Source organism: Aethalodelphis obliquidens, unplaced genomic scaffold, assembly GCF_003676395.1.
Source record: "Aethalodelphis obliquidens isolate GAN/ISIS:26980383/991018 unplaced genomic scaffold, ASM367639v1 scaffold2, whole genome shotgun sequence".
In the NCBI taxonomy this organism is placed as follows: Eukaryota; Metazoa; Chordata; class Mammalia; order Artiodactyla; family Delphinidae; genus Aethalodelphis; species Aethalodelphis obliquidens.
Window position 1 is genome coordinate 21,024,002 of NW_020837946.1, and position 23,012 is coordinate 21,047,013.

The window sequence follows — 23,012 nt, forward strand, 5'->3', positions numbered from 1 at the left end:
AATCCAATGACCTGGTACTCTAAAGGACATGTGGTGGCAACAGCGCACAGAAGCGTTATCAGACACTCCATCCAGCCTTGGCGGGGGGGGCATGGGGTAGAGGTGCTAAAAAACCATTTTCACTACCTTTTCATCTAAGCAAATCTTTCTCCACCTGACTGAGTCATCCTTAGTCTTATACTAACTCTACTTTGCCAAAATTTTGTTTTTTTATCTGTAGGGAATTTGGATTATCTACTACTGAATCTTTTATCCCATTTTAATTTGAACAATTTTCTCATTTTCTTATCATTCTTTGTAACTACCTAAACAATTCAAGAAGTAATTTGTTCATTTACTCAGCAAATATGTAATAAGCACCCACATACAAACTAATGTACACTACAACCGTGCCTACTTTAAAAATATACTTTCTAATTTAAACTTACTCTCATCTAGAGTTCATGTATAAAAGCCTAGAAATAATTTGGAAGATTTTTAGATGCATTTTCTAATATTCCTACTAAAACAAACAGAAAACCCCACAAAAGGTGGGACAGGAGTGCTGAGTTATTCATTTTCAGTGTTCTTTTTTTCCTGGCATTCAGATCCCTACTTCTGTCTTCACCAAATCCTTCTCAATAATTACACAACTATATTTTTTCCATCCATTTCCCTAAAATAGTTAGCCAAATATAATACAATACAATAGAAATTTCATTGGCTCCCTAAATAGAAATCATAAAGCCAGGGCTACAGAGTGTAATAAAAAGCTAACTCCCAGGGATAAAAGATCCCACTCACCCACACATCTTTATTCCTCCTCAGAAATTACACCAATAGCAAAATGAGTTAGTCATTTCTACTTCCTTGGCATACGCTGCTCTTCACAGTAAGGATGAGTATTTCCAAAGCCCAGGCTTATTTGTGGGGTGCTATATGTCTCCCCCCTCTGGTGGTGACCAACTGGTTAGGAAGAGGACACAGGATAGCATTACCTGAATGGCTTCTTCCCGGAAGACTCTGATACAGTCCATGCTCTTCATAAAATACAGTGTTTCGTTAGTATCCAAAAACTGCTCAATGTGATTTATTAACTGGTGACTTGCTAGAACATAAGACAATAAATTTATTTTCCTTGATTTGAGTGATGCTTGTTAGAGAGAATGTACGCTCTTGTGTGCTTGTAAGTATGTGCTATGGATCAAAAGCCTCGCGGTCCATATGCACAAAAGCTATTTTTCTTGTAAGGGGGTGGATGGGAAGGAAAGATGAGATGCAAAACACTGACTTCAAAAGTCTACATTTAGAAAGTCTGCATAATACTTATTGACATTTGACAAGAAATAAAATTTCTAAAATGCTTAGAATTATAGCTCAATGTTCCTTTTGGCATTTCAAACACTAAGCCGTTGCTGCTTTTTATTTCCCCCCACAATTCAGGGGTCATTTGGATATTTCACAACTGCCTTTCCTGATACAGTCATAGAAAACAGATCTTCTATTCCCTCCCCTAATTCCACTCAAGATAAATGTCAAACAGTGTCGCACAATGAAAAATAATGAGCCAGGGACACTCCATCTTCTTCTAATCACAGGTCAAATTAGAAAGGACCAGCTCTCATCTTAATTTCATAAAGTCCTTTTAGAATGGAAAATCATTGCTACATATCTTCTGCGCTTAGCTGAATCTGAATAGTCTCTAAGTTACTCAGCACTCTACAGAGCCATGAATACTTAACAATAATGGTCAGCAAGCAACATCATAAATGCTATAGGAAGAGGAAATGCATTAATAATGTTATAGTTTCCAAGGTGGTTTGCAACTTGAGACTACCTCATAAACAAAAAAATAAACATTCTTCATAAAAAAAAAGCAGAGGAAAATAAAAGCATGAAGTCATCAGGGAACTTAAGTTGCTGAGCAGATCACAATAGACACTTACGATCGGTGTGGAGGAACAAACCAAGGAGATGTGCACAGTCATGGCCGAAAGGCTCACTCTCACTTGTCCCCTGAAACTGCCTGCTAGCTGGCTGTTCAGCAGTTTGTGCTGAATGGTCAAGATATTGTAAGACTGCAGGTCTGCCATCGTCGTGGCCTCATCCAAGCATTCTCATAGTTACGAATGTGTGTGCGTGCAGTACTAAAAAAACTACTTTCAAGGCTTGCCTATAAAGGCTCAAGGCCACTAACTGAATCGCAGTGACCTGAGCATTGCTCAATGCCTTATGAAAGAGCTGAAATGCGGTGCCTGCAGCATGTGAAAAGGATTAAAAAGCTGGACAAGGTATTTCCTAATATAATAATTTTGCAGCAAGAGAAAACAGCCCCAGTAACCATTTCATCTTTTCTACCAACTAGGAGATTATGATCTCTATTACAATAAAGTACTTAACCAACTCGAGGGATTAAAGAAACACTTCCCTGCAATTTCAGGAGTCTTTACCAATGTATCCGGCAGCAGTGAATTAATATCCAACTACAATTCAAAGGAGAGAAGGAATGTTTCGATGGGTCTTTTTAAACAAGGTAAATAGCCCTAATTAGTAAGCAGAGCAGAAAACCATCAACAAGAAACTCAAAGCAATAGAAGCTATCTCCCTTTTTTAGCCTGGAAAGGCGAAGTAACAGAAATGTTTGATATTTCCTATACCACTCAAGCAGGCTGCTTTCTCAGACAGTCTGATGTGAAGTTCACTGAGCGTTTCATATCTGTGCACAAATAAGAGCCCTTACAGGCCAAGGGCAGTAATCCCGGAGATGCCAAGTTTCTCATTTCTTCTGAAATGTGAATAAGGAGTCTCAGCAAGCTATAATGTAAATATTTCTCTTTGCTTGATTTAGTGATTATTTTAATTTAGCCTAGTACATATTTACTGTGTAACTGCTACATATAAAATGCTATGCTACATTCTATAGGAGATACAATTAAGTTGAAGATAAGATCCTTACCCTTGGGAAGTTTACAGTCTAACAGAGGATATAATACATATACACAAAAAATAGTAACAGGAGGTAAATGTGAACAGGGCTGTGAGTGGTACGGAAATATATCAACTATTCTGAATTTTAAAAAATCTTTGGTGATTAAAAGAAAGCTTCATGAATTAACATGGCATTTTTGCTGGGCAATGAAAAACAGAATTTGGCTATCAGACAGCAAAAAACAGAGTGAGCAAAAAGTATAAAGAAGAGAGGTGGGGCTTCCCTGGTGGCACAGTGGTTGAGAATCCGCCTCCCTATGCAGGGGACATGGGTTCGAGCCCTGGTCCGGGAAGATCCCACGTGCCACGGAGCAACTAAGCCTGTGTGCCACAACTTCTGAGCCTGTGCTCTAGAGCCCGTGAGCCACTACTACTGAAGCCTGTGCACCTAGAGCTTAGGCTCCGCAATAAGAGAAGCCACCGCAGTGAGAAGCCCGCGCACCACAAAGAAGAGTAGCCCCCGCTCACTGTAACTAGAGAAAGCCCGCACGCAGCAACGAAGACTCAACACAGCCAAAAATAAATAAATAAAATAAATAAATTTTTTTAAAAAAAGAAGAGAGGTGGGAAAGCACAGGGTGTATCTGGAGAAAAGCGCATGGTCCAGCACATGGAGTCCATGGACAGGAGTAGAGAAGAAAAAGGAGGAGGAAGAATTAGACAGGAGAGGAGGTGGGAGGAAAGGGAATTCCAAGGAGGACGAACAATGCGTGCAAGGGGCCTGTGGCAGGATAGAGGAAGTGTAGGAAAAAAAGGGTTCAAGAACAAGCCTTTTAGGAACTGCAGCGTTTAGAGGTTGTACAGCGGCAAGGGAGCTGACAAAGGAGGCCAAGAAGGAATGGTCAGGGAGACAGGAAAAAGGAGGGTAAGGCAACACAGATACTGAGAGAAGAAATTATCTGAAGAGGAGAATTGTCTACTGTGTTATAAAGTATTACATAAATAATATTATGTATAATTATTATATAAATTCTGCAAGAAAGAGTATAATGAGCACAAAAGATTAAGTACTGAAACTTAGGGTGTCCTTACACCCAGGAACCCATGAAACAACTAGAGACTGCTGAATGGCTTTGCAAAAAACACAGCTTCCAGACCCATTTTTATCTTGAAATATGATGGAATACACACACACACACACAGTTGCCATCTTATAGAAAAAAATATTCAAAAGAAACTAAAATAAAGCAAGTGCAAAGCCAAAAATCCATGTGCAATAACAGTATGGAAAAGAAAAGATACAAAGAAAAGAAGTAGGAGTCTCAATAACCAGTTTCCATTGAAGAATGAAGTCTTTATGTATTTGCAGGCCTATCTGGATTTAGCTTTCTTATTTACATGTTAGACTGTTCTGTTCTTTCCTCCAGAAGGTTCAGGAATGCAGGTACTAGATAAACATATCCAAACTTCTAATAAATCCAATGAATACACAGAACCAGGTTTTGCCCTTCTAGGAATACTCAGTTACATGGCCTGTGCGTCTGGTCCATAGTTCTGAATTCTGTCCCTCTACCTAGACTATTTTGTGGTTCACTGACTATAATGAATCATTTAACACCAGTAAACAGATGTGATGGATGATGCTTTAATATACTGAATATCAGAATGCGATGTGGATAAGGGACCTCTCATCCAAACTTTGGTGGCATTTCCCTGCCATTTTTAATAAAAGTAAAACGCAGAAATGGCTAAAAAAATAATCTACTTTGACTCCCCCTTTCCCCCTGCTCCTCATACAGGAAACGCTGATCATCAGGGTGCTTTTCTCTGCTTCTACATCAATTATAGGGCTAAGGAATGGCCTGTCAGTGTTCATACTCAGTAAATCACAGCCCTAATTATAATTCACCAAAATGCTTTTCAGAGTTAGTCAGAGGCTCAGTAATACTCATTAGCAGGTAAAATAAAAAATGGCCATTGGAAAGGCCATCCGTCTTAGGATACCAGGTCAGGCAAAGGCTGTCATTTATCTCAAGAAGTTTTCAAAAACAAGATGTCTATTCTGGATTTCAAAAGTTTCTGTTCTGGATTTTGAGGTTTATAATAGGGACATTATATATTAAGCCAGCATCTGACAGGAGTACAGATTGTCGATACATAAAATGAGTCAACACAATAATACTTTAATGTTATATTAAAATGTTATCGAGATTCAGAAGTGTCATGTAAGAGGAAAATGGCAGTGTTTCCTTGTTTAATCTCTTTAGAGAAAACATTCAACACCTTCCAAAGTCCTACAAAATGAGTCATCTCCCTTCTTGCTGCAGTCACAAACATCTGGGGCCATGTGCTTGCTGGCCTCTGACTTAACATTTACTTACTCCCTCTGTTCTCTGCAAAGATGTTTCCAACAAAGTGAAAGGAAGTCATTTGTTGTGGGTTTTTTCCCTCCATCGTACAGAGCCGAAAGAGCAGTGGGTTCATTCAACTGTCACACATTATACATAAAGGACTGGAAAACCATCTCAAATGATTTTGCTGAGCCCAGGAATCATTCAGGATGTTTCCCAGTTTAATTCTTCTCATGATCTCAATCAATGCCTTACGAGAATTTTACTTATTGAAGAGGTGCACATTTTGCAGATGTCAGCAGTTAAATCATTATTAAATGTCGAACAGTTTACATAGTCAATGGCATCTTTATAAAACAAAATAAGGTGACAATAAAGATCAAGCATTTAAATCAAATAAGTATATGATCAGATCAGTCATTAAGAGAATTAAAAGGAATAACATCTATCAGTAGCAAATAAAAATCTAAGCAAGTAGTCCAGTCTGCCGCCAATTAAATCCACATGTAAATTACAATCACTGTTTTAAAGCAAAAACTTAACAAGAAACACTTGCCTGGTAAGAAAACAAGTCTGTGTTTTTAATAAAGGTTACAGAAACAGAAATCTGTCACAAAGAAGCTTCTTTGTGTCTCTTTACTATAGGGTATAAATTGGCCATTGTGGTTAGAGGCTTCGTGTATTATTGGCCAGGGTCCAACCAGAAAAACAGAAATCACTGAATATTTAACCGGGAAATTTAATGCAGGCAACTGTTACACGGGTGATAAAGAACTATTAAGCCAACTGAGAATGGGTGCTATAACCCAGAGATTAGGAACAGCAAGAAGCTCCTAGCACCCCTGGCACTGTGGAGGAGAACAGAACAGAGCAGAAAAGAAGTGAGAGGGGGTATAACTAAAGTTCAGGGGCCTGTCCTATGGGAGCCAAAACCATGGAGGACTTGGAGCTGCTGCCCTACTCGGTAAAGGAAAAAGAGAAATATCCTGGCTTCTCCCTCCTTCCTTACTTCCCCCCAATCTCTCACACTGGCTGAACCCAGTAGGAAGCTAGCAGCTGTGGGAGCCTGGAAAATGCAACCCGCAGGGGCTGGACCTGCCCCAGTCCTCCCCCCAGAGCTGGTGCACACAGGGGAAGGGTGAGCTACATACACTTCCCTTTCCTTCAGGTTCATGATGAAACACAGTCAACAGGTTTCTCACAATTGTGTGGACCATGTTGATAAACCTGAGTAACTAGAAGTGACTGAACCCTTCCCATGGTATTCATGTCCTTTCAGGAGCAAATGCACTTCTGAAAATATAAGTACAAAAAAAAGATTTCCTAAATATTTTCCCTCTAAATGACATTTTATGCTGATTTATTTCTTAAATACCCTTTCTGCTTCCATTTCCAAAAGAGTCTGGATCTAAGATACCAAGAATTTGTCCTGAATGTCTGTGCTCCTTGGTCCGGTGTTATTCCCGTTTTTAGTCTTACACTCTTTAATGAAATCTGCTTACTAGGGGAAAATAAATCACTGGTGGCAACAAAAGAAACTGAGAACTAGGGAAAAAATATAAGCTTTATGAACCTGAAAGTGAAATTCAATTGTTGTCTTATTTTTAAGCAGGTGGACTGTGGAGTAGACACAGCTCTGTCCTGCACTCTGCCTCTGCCCCACCCTTCCCCTTTTTAGAAACTGTTGTGCTAGATTCTTTGCTCCCCTTTTAAGAACAGAAAAAGTCAGCAGATATGACAGAGAATACCACAGCAGTAATATTATGCATGATCAGTAGCACAGGAAATTGTACGAAGGTATATAAAGCACTGACCACTTCAACAGTACAGATGTAGCCCCGGTTTTTTAAATTATTATTATTATTTTTCTTACCAATAACTAAAAAACTCAATTAAAACCTCAACGTTTAAGCTCCATAAGTTTAGTCACAGCCCATTTTTTCCATGCTTAACGACTTTCTCATTAAATGCAGTAATTTCTTACAAATTGCACTAATAAAAGTAAGTCCTGCTGGGTGTTTTCCCCCCTTTTTAAATGCTAACTTTTCATTGATGTGTTAAATTAAAACCCCAGGCACAGGAGCAGAGTAAATGCAAAACCTTTATTGTTAGACTCCAATCCTGCAGACTATGATATCTCTCGTTTTATTTTTGGAGTCCTACTGTGTAGCCACAGGAAGAAAGATTTTGAAGGTCTCTTGGTCTTAGCTCACTCTAGGAAAAAAGGTGATAGTGTAAGCTAATGAGAAACTAAAATAATGGCATCTGGTTCAGCCCACTGGCTTCAAGACGAATTTATATAGGGAACATTATGACAAGTCTTTTTCATTCTGGATGAATAATATTTCTCATCTTAAATAACTTGGGTGTAAGACCAGACCTGTTCCCAAGTCAGCTGGAAATTTTTAAGTTTGCTGGCCAATGGGTGGGTTTCATTGCATTCTATGGTCTTTTAATTTTTTTACTAAAAACACTCAATTTAACTATTAAAGACCCACTGAACATGTCCCATAAAACCTGAAGGTTATTAGTTCATATTTACAGGGCATATAGCAGTTAAGAACAAGGAACATCCACTCTTTAGTCTAATTCCTCCATTTCCAGAAAGGAGTGCACTTAAAGTAGTGCAAAACTGGGACATGATGCTAACATAAGAAAGAAACTAAAGGAAGTTCTTTTCATCAAATGAGGAAGTGATTTTTTGCTCCAGACGCACAGGCTCAGCGGCCATGGCTCACAGGCCCAGCCGCTCCGCGGCATGTGGGATCTTCCCGGCCCGGGGCACGAACCCGTGTCCCCTGCATTGGCAGGCGGACTCGCAACCACTGTGCCACCAGGGAAGCCCTGGCTCATTTATGTAATGTACACATGCTATATGCTTGGCAGTGTGCGTTGAGGTTGGGAGTAGGGAGTGGAGAGGGCAGAGAAAGAGCATCTCCAAGATTTTCTTTTTTTCTTTTTCTGTAATTTTCTAAGGTCCTAAAACAAATTCTAAAACTTGGTGAACCATACTAAAATATGATAATTTACTAAATACTAAAGTGATACAGAATTCAGAACACCATCTAGACTTGATCCCATTCTGGATGAGTGGTAGGAGAGAGGCAGAATGCAAGATGACAGTAGTGCTGTAGTGATACTGTGCTAACAGTGCTGTAGTAATTTTATAGTATCTGTCTAGCTTCAGACCTGAGTGGATGTCATCAAACTAATACAGGAAGTTGGCAGAAGGAACCAAGTAGCCATAGAAACAGTGCAGCCAAGAGAAAATGCTCTGGAACTGACCAATCTGGCAATGAGATCCAATTAGAAGTTGGTAATTGAATGAAATTGAAATTCATGGATTAGCTGAAGAGATGCAGTGAGCGATGAGTCAGACTCCTCAGCAAGGAGAGAAGCAGGCGGCCACTAGTTGAATGTGCTTTTGTGGATGATGGAGGAGGGGATGCAGCTGGATGCAAACATCCAGCACTGTTTTACAATATGCCTCAAGAATTTGACTCATTCTTAAATGTAAATATCAAGTACCAGAAATTTTCAAACCATATTCCATGTAGTAAATCTTCTTGAAAACTGGTAAATAATGATGTACTGTGTTTATATTGTATCTTTCCTTAAGGACCCCTCATTTATTTTCTTTCATTTTTTTAAAATATTTTTCTGATTTTGTGAAGAAAGTTGTATAATATTCTAGAGCTCAAAATACAGCGATGTTATTTTTCTCTACTTCTTCTTCGATGAGGCTAAGATTTATAAATCAATACAGAGAACCTGAGGATTAGTTCTGGTGTAATTCAAAAATTCAAATCGTTATTAAAGACAGTGATGGAAACAAAAAAATTACTACTAATCGGCAGTACTCAGAGAGCATAAAAATAAGTAGAGGTTTTATTTGTCCCACTGATGGCAGACCAGCAGCAGCATCTTTGATAATGAATCATATTACAATAAAACTACCACTGGGCATTAGTAACCCAGCATACACTGGCTCTTAAACCTCAAGAATCTCTTTAGAGGAAATTTGGGGGTGAGAAAAAAGAATGGACATTCTTTGTGGAAGAAATATCACGAGCAAACATACAGAAGAGCCGGAAAGCCAAGAGTATTAGCGGGAGTACAGTTTGGTTTGAGTACAGGGTGCACAGAGGGAACCTGTAGAAATATGCGTCTAGAATGGTGGGATGGGACAAGGTTGTGGAAAGTCTTGGCTGGGGGACTAATTTCAAAGAAACAGAGAGTGACTAAGAAGGGCTGACCCATAATCAGATCTGTGCTATAAGAAGCTAAATCTGTACCAACATACGGGATGAGTTGAACAAGAAGAACTTTGAGGGTAATTAATATAGGATGCTATAACTGTCCAATGGTAAAATAATGAAAGCCTAAATTAGTGTTTTTTAGGATGGAGAGAAAAAGACAGATATGAAACAACTGGATTAGAAAGTGATTAAAATTAGAAGAAACTTAGAAATGGTACAAAGTGGTCAGAAATGCTCATCAACAGTAAACTCAAGAGACAAAGTAACAGCAGTAACAAAAATCCCTATTTCTGGAGAAAGTCCTGTTAGTACTCATAGCACTAGGACACCCCATCACTTTGGCTGTTGCCTCACTTGGGATACCTTTCTCTGGGCCCTTTCCTATCCAGCCTTTTATGGCTCAGGTCATGCCAGCCTCTTCCATGAATTCTTCCTCAAACTGGTCAACCCACCTGTTTCTATACCCGTACTCTGCATCCTTCCTATTGGCTTGGATGAACTATCTGTGTGTGCATCTATCTAAGTTACCCCTTCCACCTGTGCCCTAGATCCCACACCTCTGCCCCACTTAAGGATCTCGCCCATTCTCATGTCTTTATAGACCATCTCTATGATGACTTCTCCCAGATTTATATTTATAACCCAGGACTTTTTCCTGAAGTCAAGACCTATATAACCAACTTAGTATGTCTTTTCCTTCTCAGTAAATGCCAATTCCTTCCAGTTGCTCAGGCCCAAAAACTTAACAATCACCCTTGACTTGTTTCCTTTTCTCACATCCTATTTTCAAACTGCCAGCAAAACCTGCCAAGTCTACTTTCAAAATATATCGAGAGTCTGACCTCTTCTCGCTACCTCCATCACTACCTCTCTCACTTGGATCACTGCAGTAGCCTTCTAACTCATCTGCCTACTTCAACCTTGCCCGTGCTCATCACGGCAGCCAGAGTGCCTTTTAAATCAGATCATCCTCTACTTAGAACTCTTTAGCGGTTTCCCATTTCACTCAGAGTAAAAGCAGAAGGTCTAGGAGGCCCTATGTGATATGTGCCCCAGATACCTCTCTGATCTCACCTCCGCTTCTTTCCTCCAGACACGCTGGTTTCCCTGATGCTTCTGGGCAATGCTCCCTCTTGTCTGCAAGGCTTTCCCCAGAGATATCCACCAGGCTCTATCTTCCACTTTCCTCAGTTCTCTGTTCAAATAATAACCAAGTAACAAGCCTTCCTTGATCCTCTACATAAAATCTCAAGCCCCTCACAACCCCAGCGTTCACCATCCCACTATCCTGTTTTAAGTTTTCTCTATAGTGCTGTCATGAGTTGAACAGTGTTCCCCCCCAAATTCAAGTTCTTTCCAGAGTCTCAGAATGTGACCTTATTTGGAAATAGGGTCCTTGCAGATGTAATCAATTTAAGATGAGTTCATAAAGGGGGATGAGCTAATCCAATATGACTGATGTCCATATAAGAAGAGGTCAATTTGGACACAGTCACACAGAACTCCAACTGAAGATGAGGCAGAGACTGGAGTGATGCACCTACAAGCCAAGGAACACCAAGGGCTGCCAGCTGTCACCACAAGCTAGGAGAGGGCCACGGAATGGATTCTCCCTCAGAAGTCCTTACGAACCAACCCTGTTAACACCTTCATTCTGGGCTTCTAACCTCCAGAACTGAGAGGAAATAACCTTTTGTTGTTTTAAGCTAGCCAGTTTGGTTACAGCAGCCCTAGAACATAGATTTTATTTGTTTATTGTCTGTATCTTGCCACAATGACTAGCACATAAAATAGGCATTCAACAACCATTTGCTGAATGGATGAATAAATGATCAAGGCCTCACTGAGTTACTCCTCTAAAAGCTTCATGTCTAAAAGACATGAAGATGTCTTTTTGTGTTCCTTCAATTTAAACCCATACACTGTGTATTCAGTACTGGCTATCACTGAATGGGGGAATGGACAGTCTAGAATTCTGATCACCACCCTTTACCTTAATTTTATAGCTATATAAATGGTTAAAATAAAGCTCTACGGAAAGAGAAAATACACAAAGAGTAATGGGCTATGTAAGATGTATGCAGGTATGTGTGGCTAAGATATCATTTCCACATTATCATGACTATATATGCAGGCATCTTTGTTGTTGTCACTTACTAAGTATGAATTAGCCCCATCCCATCTTGTTGTAAGCTCTTTTTTTCCCTCTTAGGTCAAGATGCTTGATCCCATGAGGAATGGGAGGTTCTCTAAAATGTACTGCCTGTGGCTATAGCCTCAATTTACCATACACTAAAACAATGAACCATCTTGACTATGATATAGAACATTAATAGGGATTAACAGGGTTATTCCTATGAAGTGAGAGAAAGCAAGACAAAGAATGTGGGTATGAGGAGGGTTTGGAAGAGAGGGGGACAATGAATGAAGAGAGTTCCCCTTTTTATGTCCTACTGAATTACTATTTGATTTTTTTCCAATGAGCATGTATTTATTTTTTAATGAGAAGCCAAAGAAGCAATTAAGTCATCTTGAAACATATAAGAGACTATTACATAAGTTAACAATAAACAATTGTTTGTATTTTTAGTGAGTTCTAAATGGAAAGACATTTTTCATGGGTTGACATTTACTGATGGCAGTTACTCAGGACCCTTCTATTTCACTGATCCTTTTATTTCTTTTTTGTTTTATTTTTTCTCTTCCACCTACTTCCTTCTGTTTATTACTCATATACTTAAAGGACAGTACGAAAAAGGACCTTAGAAATTATTTAATTTCACCCACCATCCTCAGGATAGTCTACCAATTTGAACCAGATTTGTGGCAGGCAAATTTTATCATTAGTTTGTAGATTCAACCTTCCCTGTAATTCTATACATTTAAAATTCCAATGTGTAAGTCCTGCTGGCTTCATTATAGTCCCATCTAAGAGTAATTAGAAATGGGACAATTATGAGATAATTGGGATAATCCAAACTTATGTATGAGGCAAATAATGAATCAAACAAAATACACCCATGCTTGAGAAAACGAGCACCAAAGAAGAAACAAATGAAAGGAGGGAGCAATGAACCTATGCATTTTCCCAATCTTTAAACACTGAACTAAGACTTGCCAGCAAGTTCCTGAAATCTCCACAGTTTTTCCTGTACCGAGTAAGCTTGTCATTTACTAATGTAAATGAATTCCTCCCATGAAGCAGAGGATTCTGAAACACAAACATAATCCTGTGATACATACATCTAAGTTTTTTTTTTTTTTAAACTCCAATACCTGAAGACCTTTATTTAAAATACACTCTATTACTTGAACTGACAATGTTTTCTTTATTGGAACTCTAGAAATTCACTTGGGTTTCTAGATTTTTGTTTAGCTAGGTGAGGCAAAAATTATAAAGGTCTTAATAGCCCACAAGGTCTCAAGGTGAATAACCTTCAATACTCAAAACATCATGGAGAACAACTAGACATAACATCAACAAAGATATAGATTTGAAAAAACTATCATCCAAACTGGCCAAATTGACATTTACAGAACCCTCAACCTAGCAACAACAGAATACATATTATTTTAAAGGGCATATGAAACATTTGTCAGAACAGACTATATGCTAAGCTATAAAACAAGTCTCAATAAATTTAAAAGGACTGAAGCCATTCTAAATATGTTCTCCAGTCACAACAGAATTAAATTAAAAATCAACAACAGAAATAAATTTGGGAATTTCCTAGTATTTGGAAATTAAACAACACAGTCTTAAATAATCCAGCACAGTTCTAAATAATCCAAAGGTCAAAGTAATCACAAAAGAAATTAGAAAGCATTTCTAACTGAGTGGAAATGAAAACACGTTATCACAATTCATGGTGTGCAGCTAAAGAACTGGCTAGACGAAAATGTATAGATTTAAATACCTATGTTAGAAAAGAAGTTTCAAATCAGTAATCTAAACTTCCAGTGTAAGAAACTAGGAAAAAAAGCAAATTAAATCCAAAGCAAGTAAAAGGAAGGGAATAATCAAGATCAGAGCAGAAATCAATGAAATTTTAAAAAAATATAATGGAGGAAAATCAATAAAACTAAAAGTTAGGATCTTCTATAAAAGAGAAACAAAGCCCATAAACCTTTACTTAGACTGACCAAGGAAAACAGAAGATACAAACTACCAAAATCAGGAATAAAAGCAGGCATATAACTATAAACCACAGAACTTAAAAATATTGTAAGGGAAAAATAACATGAACAATGTTATGCCAACAAATTAGACAACTTAGATGAAATGGACAAATTCATATAAAGACACAAATTACCACCAATGACTCAAGAAGAAATAGAAAATCTGACTAATTCTATCATAAGTAAAATGACTGTATTAGTTTTAAAAAGTTTCCCACAAATAAATCAGGTCCAGAAGGCTTCACTGGCAAATTCTATCAAATGTTTAAAGAAGAAATCATACCAATTCTGAAGAGGAGGAAAGAATACTTCTCAACTCATTCTATGAGGCCTGTATTCCCCTGATACCAAAGTCAGACAAAGATATCACAAGAAAACTACAGAAAAGTATCGTTCATGAATATATACACAAAAATCCTACCAAAATATTAGCAAAATGAATTCAGAAACATTCAAAAAGGATTATTTACCACGACTGACTGGAATTTACCCCTGTAATGCAAGGCTGGTTTAACAACTGAAAATCAATGAATATAGTATACCATATAAATAGAAGAATAAAACCCACATAATCATCTCAATAGATGTAGAACGTGCATCTGACAAAACTCAACATTCATTCACAATAAAAACTCTCAATCACATAGGAATGGAAGAAAACTTCTTCAAGATGATAAAGGGAAGTTGAGAAAACTCAGAACTAACATCATACTAATGGTGAAAGTCTGAAAGCCAACACTGTACTGGATGTTCCAGCCAGTAAAATTAAAAAAAAAAAAGAAAAAAAAGAAATTAAAAGCATACAAGTTAGAAAGAAAGAAGTAAAACTGAGTTTATTTGCAGACAATATGATCCTGTAAGTAGAAAATCCTAAAGAGTATATAAAAACAACTAGAACTAATAAACAAGTCTAACAAGGCTGCAGGATATAAGGCCAATATACGCAAATCAATATTTCTATATACTAGCAAGACAGTCCAAAAATAAATTTTTAAAAATTTCATCCACAATTGCATTAAAAATTAAAAAACACTTGGCAAAAATTTAACAAAAGAAGTGCAGGTCTTGTACACTAAAATCGATAAAACACTATGGAGAGAAAGTAAACAAGATTTAAATAAATGGAAAAAGAATCCATGTTCATGGATTAGGAAATTCAATATTGTTAAGATGGAGATTCTTCCTTAATTATTTTATATACTCAATGCCAATCCCTATCAAAATCCCTAAAAAATCGAAAAGCTGATCCTAAAATTTATACGGAAATGTGAAGGACCTAGATTAGCCAAAACAATTTTAGAAAAGAACGAAGTTGGAAGACTTATGATACAGTATTTCAAAACTTACTATAGAGCTAAAGTAAACAAAGCAATGTATTAGTGAAGGACAGGTATAGATCAATGTAATTAAATTAAAGACTACAGAAATAAACTCTTACACTTATGGTCAAATAATTTTCAACAAGGTGCCAAGGCAATTCGATGGGAAAAGGACAGTCTTTTCAACAAACGGTGCTGGGACAATTAGTTATCCCTCTGAAAAACAATGAACCTACACACTTACCAAATACTCATTTACAAAAATCAACTCAAAATGAATTATAGGCCTAAAACTTTCAAAAGCAAACACAGGAGAAAATCTTTGTGACTTGGGCTAGGCAAAGATTTCTTATAGATGACAACAATATGACAGCCCATAGGAGAATAAAAACATGATAAACAAGATAGAAGATATATGAATGGCTAATAAGCACATGAAAACTGGTCAGCGTCATTAGCAGTCTTTAAGAAACTGCAAACTAAAACCACAATGATACACTGACACATTCGCACTAAAATAGCTATAACTGAAAAGACTGACAATACAAGGTTATCAAGGATGTGGAGAAAGTGGAACCCTCATTCACTGCCAGTGGGGATATAAAATGGTATGCCACTTTTGAAAAGAGTTTGGCTATTTCTTAAAAAGTTAAACATAAACTTCCCATATGGTTCAGCAATTCCACTCCCACCCAAGAAAACTGAAAACATATGCAAATATCCATAGCAGCATTATTTGTAATAGCTAAAAACTGGAAACAATCCAAATATCCATTAATTGGCGAGTGGATAAACAAACTGTGGCATATTCATTAAAACTGAACATTATTCAGCTCAAAAAGAAGTCAATTATTGATACATGCTACAACACAGACAAACTTCAAAAACCTTATGCTAAGTAAAAGAAGTCAGATGCAAAACACTGCATATTGAGTGATTCCATTTACATAAAATTTCCAGAAAAGACAAAGCTATAGAGACAGAAAATAGTTGCTTGAGGTGGTGGTGGGGAAAAAAAGAACTGACTACACACTGCCATGGGGAACTTCCTGGAGTTGAAGGAAAAGTTCTTTAACTGGGTTGTGGTGATGACTGTACAACCTTTTCCATTTATAAAGGATCACTAAATTGCACTTAGAATGAGTACACTTTATAGTAGAAAATTATACTTCAATGAACTATTTAAAAACTGGCAATAAATAAGTGCAATTTATCTGAGAGATTTGTGGAGATTTACCACAGACAGAAAGGAGACACTAGATGTTTCTTTTATAGAATAACTGCTGAAAAGCTCACACAGTAAATCTTATCCTCAATGCCCCAAGGAAACACTACAAGATTCCAAGGGCAAGAGAATTACAGTTAGATAGTTCTCATATAAGAAATGGCTCCTGACTCCAATGGCCTACCAATGAAATACAGTGACTAGCTTGAGTGTTAGAGTTGCATCTCATTACCACTAAAAGACATAAAGAGATAAAATACAGGATTTCAGCAGTTTAATCTGACAAAGGAAAAGAAAATGAGCCTGTATTAGTCAGCTCAGGCTGACATAACAAAATATCATGGGCTAGCTGCCTTCAACAACAGAAATTTATTTTGTCACAGTTTGGAAGCCGGTGCCAGCATGGTCAGGTTTGGGTGAGGGCTCTCTCCCTGGCTTGCAGACAGTCACCTTCACATCACAGAGAAAAAAAAAGAGCGAGAAAGAGAAGAGGAGAGTGCAAACTCTGGTGTCTCTTTTTATAAGGGCACTAATCCCATCATGAGGGCTCCACCCTCATGACCTCATCTAAACCTAATGACCTCCCAAAGGCCCCATCTCAAAATACCATCACATGAGGAGTCAGGGCTTTAATATATGAATTTTGGGGGGAACACAATTCAATCCACAGCAGAGTCTTTAATCATAACTATTAACTAAAGATTTTTCTGCAACTGTCCATAAGAAACTGCAAAAAAAAAAAAAAGTTAATTTATGTCTAAGGACATCTACACTAATAATATTCTCAAGCCCTGCTGAAACTGTGTTCTATATCTGAACCAAACTTCTCTCCCTTTTCTGACCAAAGAAACTAGTATGCCATTTTAAAAATTTTATGTAGACATGGGAACAGACAGGACTAAGTGTACCAAATTATACTTGCCACTTCTTTCTGTGTAAGCATACTTTTTGCCCTGCGCTTATAATTTGAAAGGGGGAGGGGACCAAAATACTTTTATTGCCTTTAAATGGGACTCCAAGCTGTTTCTAGGTTCCTCTTAACACATTTCAGCCCATTAGTTACTATTTTAACAAAAGCCTAACATCCTTTCCTAAACATCTTAATTGGTTAAGAGCTTCTGCTGTTTGCCACAAGCAGTCACTTTAAGTCATTGATGAAAGCAGTTTGCACATCAGCACAACCTGAAATCAGTTTCCTTTATCAACCAGCTGGGCTTAAGAAACAATCGTGAAGACAATTCTCCAATTCAAGGAGAACCAAGTGCAATGCCCTGCATGACAGTGATCTACCATGCACCATGAATGCACCATGAATTTATAGGCAATAAAGAAAAAACCAAATTGCCGTGAGTAAGTACTTCAACAGCTTTTTGCTTCACAAATCATTCTCATTAGCACTTCCTGCAAGGGTGAACTCCAACAGCAAGTTGGGTAACACACCCTTTCTCCAAAGCACCCATCATTTAATTCCGTGTTTCCAGCAGCTGGCACGGGTCATCAAAGCAAGCCAGTGGGTCACTACGTTAAATGCAGGCTTGAATGGACTCTGTTCTTCTAGCTGTTCTGACACAGGGAAAGCATTCATATGAGTTCCAAATTTTCAGCCAGAGGGAAAAATATTCTTTCTATTTTTAACATAAAAAGGGAAAAAAATACTCAGCAGGTTTAAGGCAAGCAACTTTACCACCTGGCATGAGAAAACAAAACACTGGGAGAATGAAAATGCTGTCGTGTATCACATACAGGCGTCCTTTAATGCTCTCAGGAAGAAATCTTGGTGCTCACAGAGAGCTTACCTATAGCAAACAGGATTTGTACGCTCTCTTTTTTTTAACAGACAGCCAGGCTACATTTTACAAGAGCCATACTCTGTAATTAGAGATATTCTGATCTACAGATTGACAGGAATTTGAAAAGATGCTAGAAGCTGAGTAAGAATGGACAGACGCCTTTTAGGGAGAATTGTGAAAACTGAAAACACTTACTTATAAAGTGGTTGTGTGTATATGACGATCTTTGATTTCTATGCCATGTCTTTTTTATTTTTTCTTTTTGTCTTCATTTCAATGATTTCATTTTAATTATTTGGTTAATGAGTTTTATTATATTAAAATGTAAGCTTCAGAGCAGTGCTGTGCTGTCTAATGAAATGGAAGCAACCAATGAAGATGTTTAAGCCACAAGAGGCCAAGAACTGGCTCTCTGGAATCTGACTGCATATTTGCAATAATCCGTGGAAAGTCATCTCAACTATTCTGGGCCTCAATCCATGCCACACGGAAGATGAACAAGACCCTAAGGGTCACTGACACACAATTACCATGTCAAATAATAACATACCCTTTTAGTAGGTATCCTTTACAATTCCAAATAAACTGATTTTTGTTTTCAAATGAGACTACTTGTCATTGATAAGTGAGGTGTAAAATAAGCCTGGATCATCAAGTTCTGGAGTTTAACAATTTAAAACTAGACAAGTTAAAAAGAAAGCCAGTGAAGAACAAGATAGTTAATAAAAAATATAGAAGTATAGACTAAACCTCTAGAATATGTAATCATGTATTTTCTCTCTTGTGAGTAGACGGATCACTGCTCTTTTGGGAAAGGACTAAGAAAGTACGTCAAACTGTTAACAAAACAAAACTTTTATACAGCTAAAGATACTTAAAATTTTACTTCTGTTTGTATTTAGTATCCTTCTTCCAAGACGTTCAAGGTATTTAATGGAGGTTATTTTTCTTAAATTTACCAGCTCTGTGCAAAACAATAAAGGCCATATTTTTATCTTCTTATGTTTATCTGGAAAGAGCTTTAATGGGTTACGTAATCCATAGCCAAGATGAATACACCATTAAAAAGAGAAAATACACAACACACACACACACACACACACACACACACACACGAAACTTCTCCTAGATCCCAGCTCTTGAGAATCCACAGGTTAGGCTTGATTCATGGCAGAAAATCATATAATGTAAGTAAACTGCTCTACCCACAGAGTTGAAAAAAATTATCTATTTGACTTTGCTGAATAATATAACTTTATTACTAATTGTGGTAATAACGTTCTGCCTAATTTTGGGAGATCTTGCAGAAGTGAATTTTAAGAAATGTCCTTTGAAATTGAAAGGATGTTGTTTGATGTATGAGAATAAGATAGGTTAGAGAACAAAGGCAGCAGACTTGAGGATGGGATGTGATCCAAACAAAGCGAGAGAGAGGAAAGAGATGTGAGAAAAATGAAATATCTCAGTAGCCACAGAATAAAGTCATCATCATCTATCAAACGGATGTGTGCACATTACACTCACTGCACATTAATCTAATGTTAAATAACAGACCCCGAATAGGAGTCCATACCACTTCTACTTAGGATGCCTTTTCTTGACAGGTTGGCTTTTCAACCAATCAGGCTCCTGTGAATTCAGCTTGGTGGAACAGAGCTCTGCCACCCTGTCACTGCTGAGGAGTCTCTGAGAACTCTGTGGACTCAGGTTCTCCAATAATCCACAACTACACACAACAGACATCACAGATGATGGTGCTGATGTGCTTACGAATACTATGTGAGGGAAACAACCCCACTTTCACAACTGAGCGATGATTATTATTATATATACAGCTGTGATCAAGAATTTTCTATTTTAAAGCTGTAGTAATAGAAGAGTGGGTGGGTAGTGAGGGAGAAAGAAAGGGACCAGAAAAAGAAGAACACCTGAGAATCAAAGACATCTTACAGAAGCATCAACAGCCAGAAAGAACACATTCCTGGGGTTCAGTGTTATCTACTCTATGCCAATCATCGTAGGACAAGAAACATCCCTCACACCAAAAACTAGATAAGAAAATGTGTAGCTGCCTACTGCTGATGTCAAGGGGATAGGGTCACAATACTCTCAGTATGACTCTGCTACTAGTACAGGTAAAAAGGAATTACACCCATATTTTAGTTTGTAACAATAGGTGAAAGGGCCAAGTTCTAACAAAGGGTAAAACTATCTAATATTAATCATGCTTTTGGCAACTGAATTTAAAAAACAGATACACTAGAGAGAAGAGAAGGGCTTCTGCCTCTAGAAGGCCAATATCAGGGAGGCAGCTTTAAGTCTGGAGGGGTACTTTGGGCTTGCAAGGTGAGTCCTGGCTCACAAAGAGCTTAGCAAAGAGATATCCAAGTAGAAGAACAAAGGTAGAAAAGTAATGAAGAAACAAAATTTCTGGAGCTTGAAGCAAAAAAGGGAAGCCAATTTAGGACCATGAAACAGAACTAGTTGCTAACAAGTGGGCAGTCCCATTTTCTTGCAGCTCTGCAGAAAGTCTGCTTTTGTGAGGTCACTGGAGATCTCTGACTGATAAGTCCCAGATGGAGGTACAGAGGGACATCCACCATCACAGCACTACAACGTGCCAGCATGCAGTCACGTTCAACAGAAAAGAACCATCTACTCATCAAAAATCCTATCTATGGGCACAAGGTTTGAGATGCTTGACCTTATAATGTTTAAACAAAGAAGCGTGTAGGAAAGGAAGGCATTAGGAATCAGGAGAAATAGTACTGCTAGGTAGAAAAATCCAGTATTTGAAGGAGACATGGATTTGAATCCCTGTGTGATTTGGAGGGGAAGTTCATTTCTTCCAGTTTTACAGTTTTTCCACCTATAAAATGGGAATAATAATACCTATTATAATCTATATGCCATCGAGGGGCCACTTGCCCTTGTTATTTTCACAAGACTGCTTTAAATCCCCAATTAGTCTAGGAGAAACACTGTTTTCCTAAGATGTAAGCAAATTCTCAGGAATTTACTCTCTCATGACCTCTTTAGACTCTGGCCTCTGGTGCTCTCAGGAGCTTTCTCTGCTCTGCCTGAAGGACTTTCAGACCCCAAACTGCCTCCTCACCAGTTTCCCCAGATGGAGCACTCCAGCCAAGCATTCCAGAGTTTTACTGACACCGAGTATCTGCAGTCATGAGCTGGGAACGTACTGCAGAACGCTGTGCCCTTACATAAATTCATTCACTTCCTCTCCCTCTTACCTGTTCTCCTCACCCCCTTCCCTCCTGAACTAGCTCCAGTTTTTCCACTTCTATGGTGCTAGCAGCTTCCCCCTCCTCTGAACCCCAGCACTGGCCAACAACGAAGCCTGGGGACACAGACTCAGTCTCTACCCCAAAGACTTATCAAAGTATTTTCCCAATAAACATAACTTTCTTTTTCAGAAAATTCTGACACCAGCTGTTGGAGCTCTACTATTTTCTCCACTTGCTCACGTGACTCTGCAGGACCGCTGTGTGGAATAACCGAGACAAAGAGTAGATGCCAGCACAATGACCTGAACTAACTAGTAGGCTGCCTTTATAATGGTGATGATGCTACATTAGGTCCCTGAAGAGATCACACCCACACCAACCAGGAAGACCAATTACTTCCAAAGGGACGACCTTTGACTTTGGCTGATGTAATCCATAACATATCATCACAAGATAAGAAGGCCTCAATCTGTCTTCAAAAACACAACAACCATGATAGATGACCGAGTTTGTTGACTTGTCACAGCGGTGTTTCTGCCCCCTTCCAAACACACAGTCACATATGCAGCCTAAGAGACAAGACAGGTTCAATGCTGTGAAAGCCTCCTTTGATTAACCCAGTATTAGAAGGAGAGAAATTCTGAAGTACTGTTTCCCCCAATCCTTCTGGAAGCTGTCACTTTAATTTTAGATTTCCTCCTTCTATTTATATGTAGTTTTGTTTTATGTTAAAACTCAAGGTTTTCTTCTATACGTCAGTCTTTAACAGGGCAAAAAGCTCTTCCCCATTCTCAGAACACAAAATGTACACACCCCACCTAAAAGAATGCAGATTACCATGAGGATGGAGCTGGTCTTCCTCAGGAAATTCTCATGGGCTTGGCCTCTGTGTTCCCACCAACAAGATTTGGCCTGGCAGATTATATGCTCTCAGCTGGTTATAACTGCCTTTGGGCAACAGCACAGGAAGTCTAGGCATCTTGCTAGGATTCTCACACTCTAAGCGGTAAGGCCCCTAGACCTACGCTAGGTACTATAGATGATTAAAGAGCTGTAGTGTTTCTAGGCATTTAGGACTCATTTCCCCCAAAATGCCAAGAAGTTGGAAGAGAAGGTTCTGTGCACACATGAACATATAAACACTCAGAGAAGGCAGCTCGCAGTCCTGACCCTGGGTAGCAATAATGAATGCAATACTGTTATATACACAAAACTGCAGGATTACAATTGCCAGCTGCCATTCATTAAAGGTGAATGAACAGGAACCTGAATGCAATCAAGTGAATGAATGTCAGTCTGAGACCCTCCATCCATCTCTCAAAGCTGTTTTAATATCAGCTCAAGCCTAAATGGAATTCTAGGTTATATCTGAAAAGAAAAATCTGAGGACAGGGTCCATTTCAGAAGGATCAAATCTAAGGGCAGCAGTAAGGTCTTTCCGAGATTACTGTCAAGGGGCTGAAACTCTTAGGAGAGAACAAAAATTATATGTCTCGGAAAATAGGAAGATATGACACAAAAACGTTTTATTCCCAAAGGATTTCACTGAAGTGGAACTAAAAGCTCCAAGATTCTGGCCCCCAGTTTTCTTAACAGGGAGACCTACAAATTAGCTCGTCTCTGTTTAGCAGCCCTGTGCTGAGTTTACCCTCCTGTGCTCATAATGTTACCTCGGTGAGCTTACTAACATGGGACAGTCCCAAAGATCCACCAGGAAAGAAAACGGCTATATAAGGC

At 38.3% G+C, this 23,012-nt stretch overlaps 1 protein-coding gene across 2 annotated transcripts in view; it reads right to left on the bottom strand.

Annotated features, from left to right (window-relative positions):
• Positions 1 to 23,012, bottom strand: part of XRCC5 (X-ray repair cross complementing 5) — a 98,017-nt gene that overhangs the window by 18,987 nt on the left and 56,018 nt on the right. For both annotated transcript variants that reach the window (XM_027122021.1, XM_027122013.1), the window contains one exon: positions 978 to 1,087. In XM_027122021.1, coding sequence (XP_026977822.1) covers positions 978 to 1,087 — 110 coding nt within the window. The remainder of the gene's footprint in view (positions 1 to 977; positions 1,088 to 23,012) is intronic.